We start from the raw sequence: 16,048 nt of genomic DNA, 5'->3' as shown, positions 1-16,048 counted from the left end.
GGCACCCCCTGAGTTCACGCGCGTTCAGGCCCCGGGTCGGCTCCAAGACTCCCTGGAACCCTAATCCTCCCGTAGGTCTGCGGCGCCGCCGAAGGCGCTCCCCAGCCCCGCCTCGTCTGAGCAGCTGGTGGGAAGGTCGTCGGTGTGACCTTCGAGGGTAGGCGTGCGCGCTCCCGGCCCCAGTGGGTGAATAGGCGGTCCCTGGCTGCAGGCGCGTGGACGCAGGGCCCCCGGTCGCGCCAGTCTGCAGAGGGGCGCTCCCAAATCCTAGGGGCAGGGCAGAGGCGCGGCCAAAGGCAGGGAGATGAGCTGCCTGGGTACCTGGACCGGTGGGGTGCGTGCAGAGGTGATTCTGAGCGAGGGGTCCAAAGGTCCTGCCCGAACCCTGCGAGCTCGTTCCGTGTCTCACGTGCCCTCCACGAACGGAGGGAGGCCTGGATCTCCAGAACCGAGAGCGGAAAGGCCCCCGACCAGCTCCGCCCGGTCTGAGGAGGTGGGGGAGGGGCGCGCAGGCGGCCAGCTGCCCACCCCAGCGCCCCGGGCAATCCAGCCGCTCCCAGGGCGCATTGTTATGCGGCGCGCGCCCGGGGCCACTTCCTCAGCGGCTGCGGCCCCTCCTCCAGCAGCCCGGGGTTGGTTGGTCCCGGATCCCTGGAAAACGCTCCCGAGGAAGGCTTGGGGCTGGAGCCGAGACCGAGCGCCTGCCAGGCACGCTCGAGGTGGCGGGTCATTTCCCAGACACGCAAAATGAAAACGTTGCGGGATCCAGGGTTCAGCGGAGATGTAAAATCCCTGCTCCGGGGCCCGCGGTCAAGGGTGTCCCTGGGCGACCCTCCCCCGGGGGCCCACGTCTGGCGCTGCGCCCGCAGGAATGAGGGAACGGGCCTGCTGGACACCCGAAGTCTCGGGGTGCCGTCTCCCACCCCCAGGTCCCGGGAATCCGCACGCAGAGCAAAGGCAGGAAGGCCAAGTTTTTTCCCCTTTTATTCAGCGTCGGAAGGTTTGGGGGAGAGGGGGCCAGAGATCACTGGCGCGGGTCACCCAGGACGCCCCGCTCGGCCGCGGCGCTGCCCAGGATGAACCCCACGGCCAGGGACACGGTCTGGTCAAAGGAGCCGCGCAGCTGCTCCACGTGCTGGTTGAGGGTCAGCAGCTGGTCGCGCAGCGGGCCCAGGATGGTCACGATGTCGCCCAGGTGGCCCAGGGTCTGCAGCAGGGCGGCGTTCAGCGTCGGCGGCGCGGGCGCGGGCTGCTCCGGGCTGCCGGGCGGCAAGGCGGGGTCTTCCCGGGCGGGGGACGGCGGCGGCGGCGGCGGCGGCGGCGACGAGCCGTCGGGGTCTCGGAAGGGCGCGTGGCCCTCGGGGCGGCCGAACGCGGGGTCGAAGCCGGAGAGCGCCGGCGGGGAGCCGGGGGGCCTGGGGGCGTCGGCCTTCAGCGGGGACGCGCTGAACCTGAGCGTCCAGGACGGGTCCGCGTCGGCGTCCCGCGCGCCGGGCGGCAGCGCGGCCCCTAGGGAGGCGCAGCGCGGCCGCGTTAGGTGGGGCTGGCCCTCCCCCGGCCCGCGTTAGGTGGGGCTGGCCCTCCCCCGGCCCGCGTCAGGTGGGGCTCGCCCTCCCCCGGCCCCGCGGCGCCCCCGCGTTCCCACCCCCGCACCTACCCGGCTCGGCGGGCGCGCTGCTGGCCGGGCGGCGGGCGCGCTGCGGGCGCCCCGGGGAGCGGCGGCGGCTGCGGGGCGGCCCGTGGTCGCCCAGCAGCTCCACGAGCTCGCGGATCTGCGGGTCGAAGGGTCCCGGCGGCTGGTCGTGCGCGTCGCGCAGCTTGTCGCGGAGGAACTTATAGCGGCGGCGGCACTGCGCGGGGGTGCGGCGCACCTGCTGGCGGGCCAGCGCGGCCGACACGCGGCGGTAGGTGGGCAGCGCGCGGCGCCGGTCCAGCAGCAGCGCGCGCCACACGGCCGGCTGCAGCAGCGTGCCCAGCAGCAGCTCGGTCTCCCGCTCGCTCCAGGGCGTGCGCTGCGCCGAGCCGGGCGACACGGGCGAGCCGGGGGACGCGGGCGGCGCGGGCGAGCCGGGCGAGGCGGCCGGCGCGGGCGAGGCCCCCGGGTCCGCCTCGAGGTCCGAGCGGGCGGGCGACGGGGGCGCGGGCGGGGGCGGCCGCCGCGGCCGGAGCAGCATCCCGGGGCCGTCGGGGCGCGCTGGGATCTGAGCCCCGCGCGCGTCTGTCCGCCGTCGAGCCGGCTCTGCCCCGCCCCGCAACGCCGCGCCCCGCCCCTCGGCCGCCGCGGTCCGGCCGCGGGGGCGCCTGGGACGCGCGTCCGGCCGCGGGGGTCTGGGCGGGGGTCTGCGCGCGAGGCCGGTCGCGCCGACGGGACGGACCCGCGCGCGGGAGCCACGAGCCGCGCCGGCCGGAGAGGGAGAGGGCGCGCCGGGCCCGCGGTTTATAGGCACGCGCCGCGCCCGGCCTCGGCGCCGCGGGCCCTGGACCCTGAACGCCCCTGCGCCTCCCCGCCCCTCCAGGCGCCCCCCGGCGCCCCCGTGCGTGCTGCGCTCCCCGCCCCGGGAGTGGGTGGGCTTCGCAGCGAGCGCAGGAAGTGGCGGTCCGAGCGCCGAGGGCGGACCCTGTGCCCCCGCGCGCCCCGCCCCGTCCCGCCCGCGCGCCCCCTCCGCCCGCGAGAACTGCCCTGTGCGACCCTCTCTGCCGCGCCCGCCCGCCCCGAAGGCGCGTCCCCGGGACGAACTTCACCGGGCGCCCCACGCCCAGCGCAGAGTGGCGTTGTGTGGTCCCCCAGGTTGGGAATTAGGCAACTGTCCTGCATCATTGCTTCGCGCGGACTTTATTCGAGAAGCCCTGGTTAGAGCAATAGGACGAGAGAGAGTGCAGGATGGACCGGAGCTTCAGAGCGCGGGGGTCTGGGAATGCCCACGGACGCAGGTGCAGCTCGAGCGCGCGTCGCGCGGAGTCCACACACACGAGCTGTTTTTCCGGTCAGGCGGCCTTTGCAGCCGACCCCGGCAGTCGCACAGGGCCATCCTAGCCCTTCCTCGCCGCCCTTCACCTGCTTGCTTCCCGTGGACCCTGCCCTAGGCCTCGCCCTGGTCCCAGGATGCTGTTCTCACGTGAGACCATGAAAATGCTGCCTTGGAAAATCCCCCCCGGCCCCCTCCATCGCCTCTCCTGTCCTCTGGCCACGTTGCGTCTTATCGGGTGTCCATTTCCTCATCGGGCACTTTTGAGGACCCCTGCCAGGTAGTTGGTGGAATATTCAGTTGGGGTATGCCTGGTCTCTCGGTTCCATGGGGCACTGGACGCTCCACCACCATTCTGCCCAGGACTTACCAGCAGGATCTGACACTGCCCAGTGGCCCCCTGTGTCCTCAAGAGTCACTGACCATCCCAGGCACACCCGTCTGCTTCACTCCGCTGTCTCGTTCTTGCTCCACCCTCTGTGGATGCAGAGTGGACTTGACCCTGCGACAGCTGTCCCCTCTCCTGTCCATGTCCCTTCTTGTGGCCATCTCTATCCATTAGTCCTTCCTGGCCCTGCGCTGCCCCGATGCACTCATGCCCTGTTCCCATCGCTGCCGCAGCCTCCAGCCAGCCTCTGTCCAGCTGCAGAGCGTCGGCGAGGCAGGTACTACAGGTTCCCTGCTTCCAGGAATCCCCGGGGAGTCAGCAGTGTCTGAGGGTCTGCTGGGGGCCACACACAGGCCTTCCTGTGTGTGGGTGAAAATCAGGGACCACAGCGGCCCTCCCCCACTCTCTGGAACCTGACCTCGTGTGGCCCACACAGCCGCCACCTTTGTTTTGTTTTCATCCCTCACCCATTGATGCTCAGGGCTTCCTCCTGGCTCTGAGCTCGGGATCACAACAGTTGATGCTCAGGGCACTCACGTGTGCAGGGGGTGGGACCGGGGTTGGCGGCGTGCAAGGCAAGTGCCTTCCCTGCTGTAGTCTCTCTGACCACCCTACCCTCCTTTGTAGGTGATGCTTTCAAAAATTATTTTACTGGCCATCTCAGGGTTGCTCCTGGCAGGCTTGGGGAAGTTGGGTCTCTTGCACCAAAGCCTACACCGGTCCCACAAGCTCTCCCTCCTGCCACGTGGCCTCTTCCTCTCCCATCGGACGCCCAGGAAGCGCTTGAGTTGTCTTGACTCACGACCTCATGGACCCTCCTCCTCGGCTGTGGGTCTCCTCAGGAGACCTTCAAGATGCTCGTGCCCTGAGCCGCTGTCCCTGGACCCTGAGCCCTGGTCTCTTCCCTTCCTTGCGCAATGCTCACTGACCCTGCGCGCCCTCTCTGGGGCAGCAGCAGAGACAGCCCTGCCAGCCAGTAGGAGCGTCAGTTCCTGGGGCCTTGGCCTGGGTCTTGTCCCACTTGGGACTGCACCTGTGTCCTGGGCTCTTTCCAGGGTGGCCATGTGTCACTCAGGGCAGACACGCAGGGATGAACAGTCAGGGCTCGGGTGGTGACCAGAGGGTGGTGCCATGAGGGTGGCATGCAGGGCCCCTTCCTAGGCTACTCTGTGCTGGACTCAGACTCGGTGACACTGTGGCCTGAGCAGGACTGAGTGGAGCCCCCTGGCAGCCCCTCGCAGCTTGCAGTCGGCTAAGCTCAAGTGTGGTGGCCTGTGCTGTGTCACCCGTGGCCTTCAGCTGAGAAGGCCGAACTGGGTGCCCCAGGTGGATGGCTGTCACCTGTCCAGGGTGTGCCCCTGAGCAAAGCTGACCTCCGTTTGGGGAGAGAGTGCTGGCTGCCGGGGTGGGGGACGCCTCGGTCCCCTTGGGCTGATGCAGTGCAGGGACATGTCTTCGGAGCCGGGTGCTGCGTGGGTGTGGCGTGGGCCTGGCATGGGTGTTCTGCAGGCGCAGCGTTGGTGTGGACGTGGCATGGCTGTGGCGTGGGCTCTGCGTGGGCACGTGTGTGGTGTGGAGGGGGCCAGGGCAAGGCCAGCGCCGCCGCTGCTGTCCCGAGCCCTTTGCTGGGGCCCCATCCCCGCCCTCTCTGGCCTCACCACCCGCGATTCGAGCACTGGCGCCTGGGGCAGCAGGAGGAAAGGCCGGGACGGGCGTCTGGACATAGGCACCGGGTCAGGGGGTCGGGCCTGGGGGCCCCGGGGAGGGTCCTGGCCCTGTGGCTGGTGTGGGTCACTTTGGCCCTTGCTGTTAGACTCACAAGCTGTGGTTAACACTGGGTGGTGGGCTCTGGGGGGCTGGGCTGGGCCCTGAAGGGTCCAGCCAGAAGTCTGTGCATAAGCTGGAGCTTGGCCTCTGTCTTCAGAATACTCGGTTTTGGATTTTTAAAATCTTACCAGAAATGCCCCAACCTCCACTCGTGCCACCTGTTCCAAGGCAGCCCGGCCCTCCTCCTCCTCCTCGGGAGGACAGAGCTGCTCTGCCCGCATGTGGTGCCCGCCTCTCTCCCGCAGGGGCAGCTCTTGGGCCTGGGTCCAGCTCCTTGTGCCCTGGGCCTGCCGGGCTGCAGTCTCCGCCCTGTGGCCGTCACTGGAACGTGGCTCTCATCCTGCGGAGCTTGTCCTGAATCCTCCTTGAGTGCTTCTCACTGGCCAGCTGGCGCGAGTCGGCCCTGCTGTCGGCCGCCAGCAGGGAGATGTTGACCCCGCTGAAGCGAGCGATCCTCTGCTTGAGGTGGGTCTGCAGCTTGGCATCTGGCGCAAAGGTGTAGGGGTTCTCCTGGAAGGCGCAGACCTGGCTCGCCACCCTGGCGATGTTCCTGCAGGGGGAGTGGGCATCAGCCTGCAGGGCCAGGGCCCCTGAGCGCCTGCAGCGTGCAGACCAGGCTCCCAGTGCAGGGTCCGGAGGGGGGCTGCGGATTCTTGGGGCCACGTCTCCTTCATGACTGTGACTGGTGGTGTGCTGACCCTTCCAGTCACTCTGCCACCCACCATCCACCCACCCATCCATTAAACATCCTCTATCCATCCATTCACCCACCCCAGCCTCCCACCCACCTTCTCATCCACCCGCAAATCCATCCACTCATCCATCCGTCCATTCCTGCATCCTTCCACTCACTTACCCACCCATTCACCTCGCTCCTTTCACTTTCTTTCTTTCTTTCTTTCTTTATTTTCTTTCGCTTTTTAGGTCACACCCAGCGATGCACAGGGGTTACTCCAGGCTCTGCACTCAGGAATTACCCCTGGCAGTTCTTGGGGGAACACATGGGATGCTGGGGATTGAACCTGGGTCGACCACAGGCAAGGCAAACGCCCTCCCGGCTGTGCTATGGTTCCAGCCCCATCCTTCCACTTTCAAGTCCATAAGAGTCTGCTTAAGTGCAGCGTGAGACCCCAGTGCTCAAGAGCTGAGAATTCTGGGATGAAAGGAAACCGAGGGTCAGCTGCCAGGGCTTGTGGGTAGGCCTGGGTCTAGGGGACCGGGCAGTATGAGCAGAGGCTTGTGGGGAATCTTCCCCCGGAGCGCTGAGGGGCTGGTGCACCCCAGGATCCCCGGGGACGTTGGGAACAGGCTGGGAAGTGCACAGACTCTGACACGCTCTTCCCCCCAGTCCTGGAGAACGGGCTGTCCAGAGTGGAGAGGGCCCTGCTCAGGGAAAGGCGGCCGCCCCTCTGTGGCAGTGGCGTGGCATGGTCGGTGCCTCAGCCTGTTCTCCACTGTGTGCCAAGCGTTGTGTGTGTGCCTGCTTGTGCTCGCTGTGTCCGTATGTGCACGTGTGCCTGTGCACATGTGTGCATGTGCAGCAGTGTTTGAACCCAGGCTTCATGTGGGAAGTCACGCACTTTGAGTTCATTTTGCTGATGGGGTTTTTCTCATCGCTTACAATGCAGTGCACTGGAGTGTTTCTGGCCTCAGGGTCTCCCCCAGTGTTTCTCAGGGCTTAACTCTGATTCTGTGCTCAGGGATCTTTGGCGGGGCTCGGGGGAATCCTGTGGGGTTTTGGGATCAAACCTGGTTTAGCCATGTGCAAGGCAAGTGCCCTACCTGCTGCCTGTCTCTAGCCCTGAAAAACCTGTTTTGTGGGGCCGGATTGATACTGTCGCGGGGTGGACGTTTGCCTTGTTCTTGGCCGACCTGGGTTCGATCCCCAGCATCCCTTAGCACTGCCAGGAGTAATTCCTGAGTGCAGAGCTAGGAGAAATCCCTGAGCATCACTGGGTTTGACTCCCCCAAAATAATTGAAAAAACCCAAACCTGTTTTATTTGCTTGCTTTGGGCCATACAGGTGGTTTTTCGGGGGACTGGGCAGTGCTGGGGATCCCACCCAGGCTCCCTGCTGAGCATGTGTCCCAGCCCTGTGAGATGTCTCTCTGGTCCCGGAAAGGCTATTTGAAAAATCACTTTTACTGGAGTCATACGAGGCCTCTTGGCAGAGCATGGCTGGCAGTGTGGGGCCACTGGAGAGCTCCTGGTGGTGCCGGGAGTCCTGGGGCATGGGGTGGCACCCAGCCCGGCGTGAGCTTCACCACCCAAACCATCTCTGCCCACAAGACTAGGTTTTTATGTGCTTTGTTTTGTTTTTGCCTTTGGGTCACATCCAGTGATGCTCCGGGGTTATTCCTGGCTCTGCACTCAGGAATTACTCCTGGCGGTGCTCGGGGACCATATAGAATGTCGGGGATTGAACCCGGGTCGGCCATGTGCAAGGCAGACACCCTACCCGTTGTATTATTACTCTGGCCAGGACTGGTTTTGAGCTGGGCACCAGGAGTCAAAGGCAGTTCTCAGTGGGCAGGCACATACATGCTCTAGGAGTGGCCTCCTCAAGCTCTGAGTCAGGGTGGACTGTCACCACTCAGTGTGGACCCCAAACTCCGAAAACACCCACAAAGCACCTAGAGCAGGTGGAACTGTGGCCCCCAGGTCCCCGAGCTGTGCTGGAGAGCAGAGCTGGGCTATGGGTGACCAGCACCCCTGCCTCTGAGGACCCAGGGGAAGACCAAGGGGGTGCCTGGGAAGTCTGGCCGCACATGGGGCCCTGGGACCACTGGGCCTGGGAAATAGGGTTGTGGAGTGTGGGGAGGGGTGGGGGAGGGGACGGAGAGGTTACCCCTCACCGGGCCTGCTCCACTCTGACCCCTCACATGTCCTGCCTTACCATGACCCCTTCCCTATTCTGCTCCCCTTTTGGGGGGCACATCAGGCGGTGCTCAGAGCTTACCCCTGGCCTGTGCTCAGGGACCACCCTTGGGGACCACATGCGGTGCCAGATGGAGCCTGGGCTGGCCACCTGCAGGGCGAGCATCCTGCCGCCATGCTGGCGCTCTGCCCACCCTGCCCCACCCACCCACCCCGCGCCCCCTCACCTGAGCTTGCTCCACCTGTGGGCCCCATTGGTCATGGTGAAGCCGCCAGTCTCCAGCTGCTGGACGTGCATGGCCAGCAGGCGGGCAGAGGGCAGGGTGGGCTGCGCCCGGCAGCGGCGCCCCTCCATCAGACACAGACTGTCGCTCTTCAGGAAGACCTGGGAGTGTGGAGGGTGGGGACAGGGGCTTGGGTCAGAGCAGGACCAGGCCGGACGCTGACGCCCCTGGCCGCAGGCCACCTCGGTGAGGTGGGGAATGCAGTCCTGCCGCCTGTGGCTCTGACACTTGGGACCCTCCTAGACGTGTGTCCTGCCTGCGTGGCCCCCAGGGTTGGGGTCCGGACAGGCTGCTCTATGGGGTCGGTGTCTGGGCTGGGCTGGGCTGTCGGGGGCCTCACTTAGGGGCCTCACTGCTCCCTCCCCAGCGGGTGGGCTCCTGGGCACCCAGCCTATACAAAGGGGGACGCCCCTCTGCCTCAGCGCGGCCCCGGGGTACTGGCAGCAGGGGCTGACACGCAGGTGGGGGGGGGGGTCTGGGGAGCCCCAGCGTCACCTCCACAGCCTTCAGCTCTTCCAGCACCTCGGCCACCTTTGCAGGCAGAACTCGCCAGGCCTGAAACAGACGCATCCGTGAGACACCACCGCCTTGTGCCATCCCACCTGCGGGATGCAGGGAGCCGGGGACTCACCGGGGACTGCCTCACGGCCACGTGCTCCAGGCCCCGCAGGATCTGCATGGCTGTGGCGAAGTTCCTCTGCTCATAACACGACTTGGCGATCAGGAGGAATTTGGAGAGTAGATTCACCTGCAACTGAACCGGGGCCGTCGTCAGGGCTCCTGTGCCGGCAGAGGCCAGGACAGGGTGGTCCCTGCTGCCTGGGGTTGGGGTTGGCAAGAGGCAGCCCCGTGGGTTCACGCCCACTGGGTTGCCACAGATTCGCACTCCGATTATTCTCATGAGTTGGTACAGTGTACCTGTGTTAGCACACACCAGTAGAGCCGTGGCAGCACACGGGGCGCACCTTTGTTTGACGTGAACCAGCACACAGGGTATTTCTGGGGGCCAGCACGCTGGCGTGTTCTCTGGATTAGCACACTGGGCACCCCTGTGAGTGAACACACTGAGTGTTCCTGTGAATAATCACACGGGGTGCTGCCACGGGTCAGCACACGGGGGCTTATGCTGGATTAGCACACTGGGCACCCCTGAGGATGAGTACACCGAGTACTCCTGTGGATCAGCTTACCAGGTACTCCCATGGATTGGCATATGAGGGACACCCAATTGGCTTTTTTCTTTTTCTTAGGTCTCACCTGACTGTTCAGAGTATACTCTGGCTTTGCACTCAGTGGTCATTCCTGGTGGGGCTTGGGTTGCCCTATTTGGTGCCAGAATTGAATCTGGGCCTGGTGTGTGCAAAGCAAGCTGCCAACCTGCTGTCCTATCTCTCTGGCCCAGTACACCCAGTTTCCTGTGCTCGCATCCTGGCTGAAGAGGAGGGTCATCTGTCAGCAACGCCTGAAAGCCCAGACCTCTCACTGTTGAGATCGATGCATGGGAGTAGGTGCATCTCAGCCTCCCCAGGGGTCAGGGACCCCAGCCTCCCACGGAAGTTGCCCACTCAGGGTGGGAGTGAGTGGGAGTCGAGTTTGCTCGGGGAGCTGCTGCTCAGAAGCCAAGGGTCTGCTGGGGCAGGGGGCACATGGTGCCAGTAGTAGCCCCTGGCATCAGGCCAAGTCACGTGTTCGGGCCACGACCTCCCCCTACTCTCCCTCCCGTGCCCCACTCAGCTGACAGGATGCTCCCAGATGAGGATGCAAGCCAGACTTTGGAGGCTGACAGTGGGACCCTGCAGTGGGCACTGACGTGAGGCAGGAACCTGTCATTCTGGCCCGGACCAGCCAGGGTCCAGGGCTGAGAACAGCTGGAGGTCACCCTTCCTGGCTACATGCCTGTCCTGCGGGGTCACGGCCAGTAGCACTCAGCATGTTCTGTCCTGGCAGGAAAGTCTGTGGGGTCTGAGGGGAGCGAGCCCAGGCCCCGAGCCAGTGTGTGTGTGTGTGTGTGTGTGTGTGTGTGTGTGGCGGGGGGGGGGGATTGAGGGGAGTGAGCCCAGGGCGCGCATTCAGTGCCTGGCTGCATGTGCCCATGAGGAACCAGGTCGGCACACACGTGCCGGCTTGGTGCACACGCACTGCAGTCCCTGTGTACACACAAGTTGATACCTCCATGTCTTTCCATGTGTGACAGCTCTGTATCTGAGCACGTGTGTGAAAGCCCCATCACTTCACTCACGAGTGACGCCTGCCAGCACACATATGAAGAAGGCTCTGTGTGCACATCTGTGAAGCCCACCTGTGTCTGAAGGAACTGTGAACACCCATGAAACCTCTCTGCATGCATGTGAAGGCTGCGAAAGCACATGCGAAGCCAACTGCATGTGTGTGAGGGCTTCGTGTGCACATGTGTGAAGCTGCCTGCATGTGTGTGAGGGCTCCGTGTGCACATATGTGAAGCTGCTTGCATACGTAACCTCCATGTGCACATGTGTGAAGCTGCCTACATGTGTGTGACGGCTCCATGTGCGCACACATGCTCACAAGCTTCACGGGGTTTGCCACCAGCTGTCCAGTGCATGTCTCCCCAGTGAGTGTGGGACAGGCTTTTCTGATGAGCTGCAGGGGTGTCTTGACGTCACTGATGGCAGAAGCTGGGGTGTGGCTGGCCCTTGGCTGCAGGTGGGCCTCAGGACTGCGATGAGGGGGTCGCTTGCTTGGCCAGTGGAGGTGCCCACCTTGGAACCGTGGCAGGTGACAATCTCTGCGGCCACCCAGGTGCTGACATCATCCCCGTGTCTCAGAAGCTGGAGCAGGAAGGGGTCCTGGGTGCAGTCAGGCAGGAACAGGCTGCAGGCCCTGGCCGACACACACTCGGAGCTGCTGGCCCTGCAAGGGGCCCGGCTCAGCACACTGGCCACAGCGGCTGCCCTTCTCTGCCTCCCAGAGGTGATGCCCGGCCCCAGAACTCACCGGGGCAGGGCCGTGCTCATGTCCGTGACGCCTAGGGACCGGGAGTTGAGGAAGTGGACAGGGTGGCACTTCTGGAACAGCTCCTGCCGGCAACCACGCCCAGTGCCTGAGCCCCACAGACTTGCAACAGGCAGCCCTGGGCTGGGGTCGCCCCTGCCTTCTGGACTCCCCACCTCTGCAGCCAGGCGCCACGGGACCAGCATGGGGGAGGCCTGCGTACGACCCCGCGCCTGCTCATCAGGGTCTGTGCGGGCTTCCCCCTCGGGCCCCGTCCACCTACCTCCTGCAGCAGCGTCAGCTGGCTGGAGAGCTGGGAGGTGCCGTACTCGGTCAGGAAGAAGGATCCCTTTTCGCTGGTTGCAGTGCAGGGCCCGTAGAGTCCCTCGAAGACACAGGGCTTGGGCAGGGCGGACGCAATGCTGTACTGCCGCTCTCTGTGAGGCGCGGCCAGGCCGCTGCCCCTGGACAGCCGCCAGGGGAAGTTCTGCGGGCAGCCAGGTTCCACTGAGGGCCTGTCCTGCCTCGCAGCCGGTTGCTAAGTGAGCACAGAGACTCCACCCCCTGGCTGTGCGGGCTCCCGAGCGCGGGGCACATCTGGTTCCCTCCTCAGGGCAGCTGAGTCTGGGAGCACACACACTGGACAGGGCCTTGGCTCCTGCCCCTTCCACCAGGACCTGGCTGGGCAGGGAGTGCATGTGTGCCTGCACTTTTGTCTTCACACACACACACAGGTGTGTGGGGGGCATGTGCACAGGACAGGGCACCTGAGCACACGGGCACGTGTGTGCCTCTGTGTGTCCCTGCGTGTGCACACGTGAGGCTGTGTGCCCGCTTCTGTGTGTACCCGAGTGTGTCCCCACATGCCGGGCTGGGGGAGCTGTTCTGTCTGTCTGGGGGTGCCCCACCCTGCCAAGGCCTTCACCTTCCGGGAGATGCTGTCCTCGGAGAGCCTCTTACAGAGGGCGTTGAGGGGCCCGGCGTCCTCCTCAGCCTCCTTCGGGTCCTCCGTGTCAGTGCTGCGTGGGGGCCCCTCTGCCCGCTGGTCTGCGCCCACTTCCAACAGTCCCAGCAAGTGCTCCACGGAGCCGTCCCGGGGCAGAATCTGGACAAAGGCCAGGAGGTCGCTGGTGCCCAGCTGGCAGGGTGGGTTGTCCGGTTGGCCTGGTCCCACTTCCACAGAATCTGCTCGCAGCCGGGTCCGGTCCTAGCCCCGCCCCTGCCCTCGGGCCACGCCCCACCAGGTCTCCTCCACGGCCCCGCCCCTCTTCCGCCCCGCCCACTCGCGGAGCCCCGCCCTCGGTCCCGCCCACGCTCCACCCACGGCAACCGCGACCTTGGAGGCGAAGTCGTGCAGCCGCGCCCGCAGCTCTGCGTTCCTGGCGAAGTCCACTGCGTAGCAGTCCTCCACCCAGGCGTGCAGAAGGCAGATGCTCCGCCTGTAGATCTTGGTGAAGGTGGAGGTGGGGTCCTGGAGGGCCCTGGAGGCAGGCGTGGGGGCTCCCTGAGGGGCTTCCGTGAGCTCCCGCTGAGCGCTGTTGGCAGGTGGGTGTGGGGCCGCCCCCACTGGCGGACCCCGCCTCCCGGCTCCCCTCCCAGCCCCCTGGGTGGCATCAGCTGGTTCTGCATCGAGCTGGCCGGGCCCTGGGCGTACCCCGAGAGGGTGCTGCTGATGCGCTCCAGCAGGAACTGCAGAAAGTCCTGCGGCGAGCAGAAGTAGCGGAAGGTGTAGAGGAACTGCTGCACGTAGCCCTCCAGGAAGGCGTCGCTGCGGTACAGGTGAGGCGAGGCTCAGGTTGCTGCCTCTGGGGAGAGCCTGGGCGGGTTTCCTACGTGGGGGCTCCAGTGCGGGGTCTGGAGGCTTCAGCACATGCTGTGACCCCACCCGGTGTTGGGGAAAGCTTGCCCCACCCCAGATTCTGTTTCAGTCCTGCCAATCACCCGAAAGTCAGGGGTCCTCAGGACGCCCCAGTTTGGACACCACATCAGTGTGTGGCAGAGAGGGCAAGGCCTGTGTGTTGGTAGTCCTGAGGTCAGGAGTCCCCCGAAACTCTGGGCAGGGTTCCAGGGTGAAGACACTGTGATGAGGCATGAGGGCACGTGGTGGCTGGGTCCACCCGGACCTGCTGACACAGTGCACATGCATGTGCACACACATGCACAGTTGTACACAAGCACACACCTTCCAGTGCACATACCATGACTCACGTACGTGCATCACACACATTACACAGATACACACCCCACATTCGTACTGCATCATACTACACACCTACTATTATTTATTATTTCTTGGCCGACCCGAGTTCGATTCCTCCGCCCCTCTCGGAGAGCCTGGCAAGCTACCAAGAGTATCTTGCCCGCGCGGCAAAGCCTGGCAAGCTCCCCGTGATGTATTCGATATGCCGAACACAGTAACGACAAGTCTCAAGATGGAGACGTTACTGGACCCGCTCGAGCAAATCCATGAACAACGGGAGGACAGTGACAGTGACAGTGATTATATTTACATGCACTGTAAATATAAAGACATACATGTTATGCACACATGCCATACTGCCACACACACAACTTATTACACATTGCACTACATAAACCACACACACATATATGCCACACATTAAACAGCACACAAAGCATACTGCAGCCACACATGTCATGTAACATATGTGTCATACATCACACCATACATGACCTACAATAGATAGGACACAATGGGAACACAACACACAGTGCAGGATTTTCATTAGACCCTACACACGCACCACATGCTACATGCTGCCCTGCACTGCACATCACATGCCACACACGCCCCCTGTCACACACGGTGCCTGGGACTCACAGCACACCTGTGCGTGACAGCACACGCCCATCGCGCACGCACACGCCCGATGGGAGGGAGGGGCGCACAGCCTGGCTGAGCAGGAGGCAGCCAAGGAGACCTGGGTCTGGGGGCCTGGGTGTGTGCCCAGCAGGACCCCCCAGCTCTGGAGCAGCCCCTGGGGGCGGGGGGCCCTGAGAGCTGCCCCAAGCTCCCCGGAGGAAAGGCGGGGTGCAGGGAGCCTGCTGTGGGCAAGCATGCACCCCATTCACCAGTGGTCAGTGACCCCCGCTGCTGCGTCCAGACATGGCCAGTGGCCTGGAGTCTCAGCCCAGAGGCAGGTGGAGGTGCAGGGAAGGTCCCTGCGGCCAGGAGGGGGCGCCCCCTTCACTGCTGGGGGTTCTGGGTTTCCCTTGGTTCACCAGGACTCGGGCAAGGGGCGCTGGGCACCTGGAGTAGAGGAAGGCCATGAGGCCCAGCGGCGTCCCTGCCTGCAGGGCACGGGCCTTGCGTGGCCGGCCTCCGCGCGGGTGCTTGGTGACGTTGTAGAAGATGAGGGACGAGGACTCATCCAGGGGGCTGAAGTCCAGGGAGTCACAGGGGGCCGAGGAGATGGTGACGATCACGGGCAGTGTGCATGGCTCCAGGCCCCAGCGCTCAGCGTGCATCACCTGGGGGACAGCCGGTCAGCGGCCAGCAGGGTGCCTGTGGGGAGCCAGGGGCGGGGCTCCAGGCCAAGCCCGAGCTGGGGGGTGAAGGTGGGTGAAGGTCCACTTGCCTGCAGGTACCTCTGGACCAGCCTGAGGAAGTGCACCCTGGACCTCATGCCCTCCAGCTGCCCCTTGAGCTTGGCCAGCATCGTCTTCACCTCGGAGCCTGGGTAGATGGTGGGCGCTGAGCTGGGGAGGGCGCGTGGCCCAGCCGCGCCCCCCACACAGCCTACCTCTGCCTCGCTTCTCTTTCTGCAACAGCTTCTGGTAGAACCTGAGAGTCTTGCGGAAGTTTCTCTGCTCCATCAGGAGCTGCTGCTCCACTTCCTGGGGAAAGAACCGGGAGCGTCAGGTGGGCACCGACAGTGGTATGCGGGGAGCATGGGGCACAGTGGGGATGGACACGGGGCACACGGGGATACAGCATGGGGGACACAGGGCACATGGAGGCCAGAAACAGGGACAGACAAGGGGAACAGACATGGGGTCTCCCTCCTAGGTAGCTGGGGGTTGGCCCACAGGGCACCTCGGCCCTCGTGGTGGAGCCCTCAGGAGGGGACAGGGCGTGGTTCTTCTTCTGAGGAACCCCCGGCTTTCCCATGGTGCCTGTGCCCCGGGTCCTGCAGTCCGCGGGATCCCCACGACCGGTGAGGAGGTGCGGCGGGCGCAGTGCTCGGCATCTGGCATGCTTGCCGGTGTCCTGAGTCTGCTGGGGCTAACACAGCCCGTACCCAGGTGCCTGGACCAGAGTCCCGGCAGCAGGCCAGGGGCGGGGCCTCTCGCGACCACGCCCAGGACAGGGTCCTGTGACCACGCCCGGGGGCGGGGCCTCCCGTAACCACGCCCAGAGGCTGGCTCTCCCAGGACCACGCCCAGGGGCGGGCCCTCCTGCAACCACGCCCAGGGGCTGGCTCTCCCGTGACCACGCCCAGGGGCGGGCCCTCCCACGACCACGCCCAGGGGCGGGCCCTCCCGCAACCACGTCCAGGGGCTGGCTCTCCCGTGACCACGCCCAGGGGCGGGCCCTCCCGCGACCACGCCCAAGGGCGGGCCTGCTGACTTACGGCCACGCCCAGGGCGGGGCCTGCCAGCCCCTGAGCTCCTTCTCTTTCCGCATTTGGCCTCTGCTGCCTGAGAGGTGCTGAGCTTGGTGTGGGTCAGTGCGCTGTTTCCCCGGACCGTGCCTGGGATGGAAACGGGCCTCC

The 16,048-nt window shown here is 65.0% G+C and overlaps 2 protein-coding genes across 2 annotated transcripts in view; both read right to left on the bottom strand.

Moving 5' to 3' along the window:
* Positions 1-1,024: 1,024 nt before the first annotated feature.
* UTF1 (undifferentiated embryonic cell transcription factor 1) lies at positions 1,025-2,174 on the bottom strand. Its single transcript, XM_056106746.1, has 2 exons — positions 1,658-2,174; positions 1,025-1,509 (listed from the first exon to the last, which is right to left on the bottom strand). The coding sequence occupies exons 1-2, from the start codon at positions 2,172-2,174 to the stop codon at positions 1,025-1,027; spliced, it is 1,002 nt and encodes a 333-aa protein (XP_055962721.1).
* A 3,325-nt stretch (positions 2,175-5,499) lies between these two features.
* Positions 5,500-16,048, bottom strand: part of KNDC1 (kinase non-catalytic C-lobe domain containing 1) — a 35,229-nt gene continuing 24,680 nt past the window's right edge. The window contains exons 18-30 of the mRNA XM_056106711.1: positions 15,077-15,170; positions 14,912-15,009; positions 14,584-14,804; positions 12,967-13,080; positions 12,649-12,793; positions 12,238-12,417; positions 11,596-11,799; positions 11,316-11,398; positions 11,081-11,231; positions 8,974-9,096; positions 8,838-8,897; positions 8,286-8,443; positions 5,500-5,731 (exon numbers count right to left, since the gene is read on the bottom strand). Coding sequence (XP_055962686.1) covers positions 5,500-5,731; positions 8,286-8,443; positions 8,838-8,897; positions 8,974-9,096; positions 11,081-11,231; positions 11,316-11,398; positions 11,596-11,799; positions 12,238-12,417; positions 12,649-12,793; positions 12,967-13,080; positions 14,584-14,804; positions 14,912-15,009; positions 15,077-15,170 — 1,863 coding nt within the window. The remainder of the gene's footprint in view (positions 5,732-8,285; positions 8,444-8,837; positions 8,898-8,973; positions 9,097-11,080; positions 11,232-11,315; positions 11,399-11,595; positions 11,800-12,237; positions 12,418-12,648; positions 12,794-12,966; positions 13,081-14,583; positions 14,805-14,911; positions 15,010-15,076; positions 15,171-16,048) is intronic.

Source organism: Sorex fumeus, unplaced genomic scaffold (assembly GCF_029834395.1).
Source record: "Sorex fumeus unplaced genomic scaffold, SorFum_2.1 ptg000142l, whole genome shotgun sequence".
Classification (NCBI taxonomy): domain Eukaryota; kingdom Metazoa; phylum Chordata; class Mammalia; order Eulipotyphla; family Soricidae; genus Sorex; species Sorex fumeus.
Note: the sequence above shows the minus strand (reverse complement) of the source record. Positions and strands in the feature narration are given on the sequence as shown.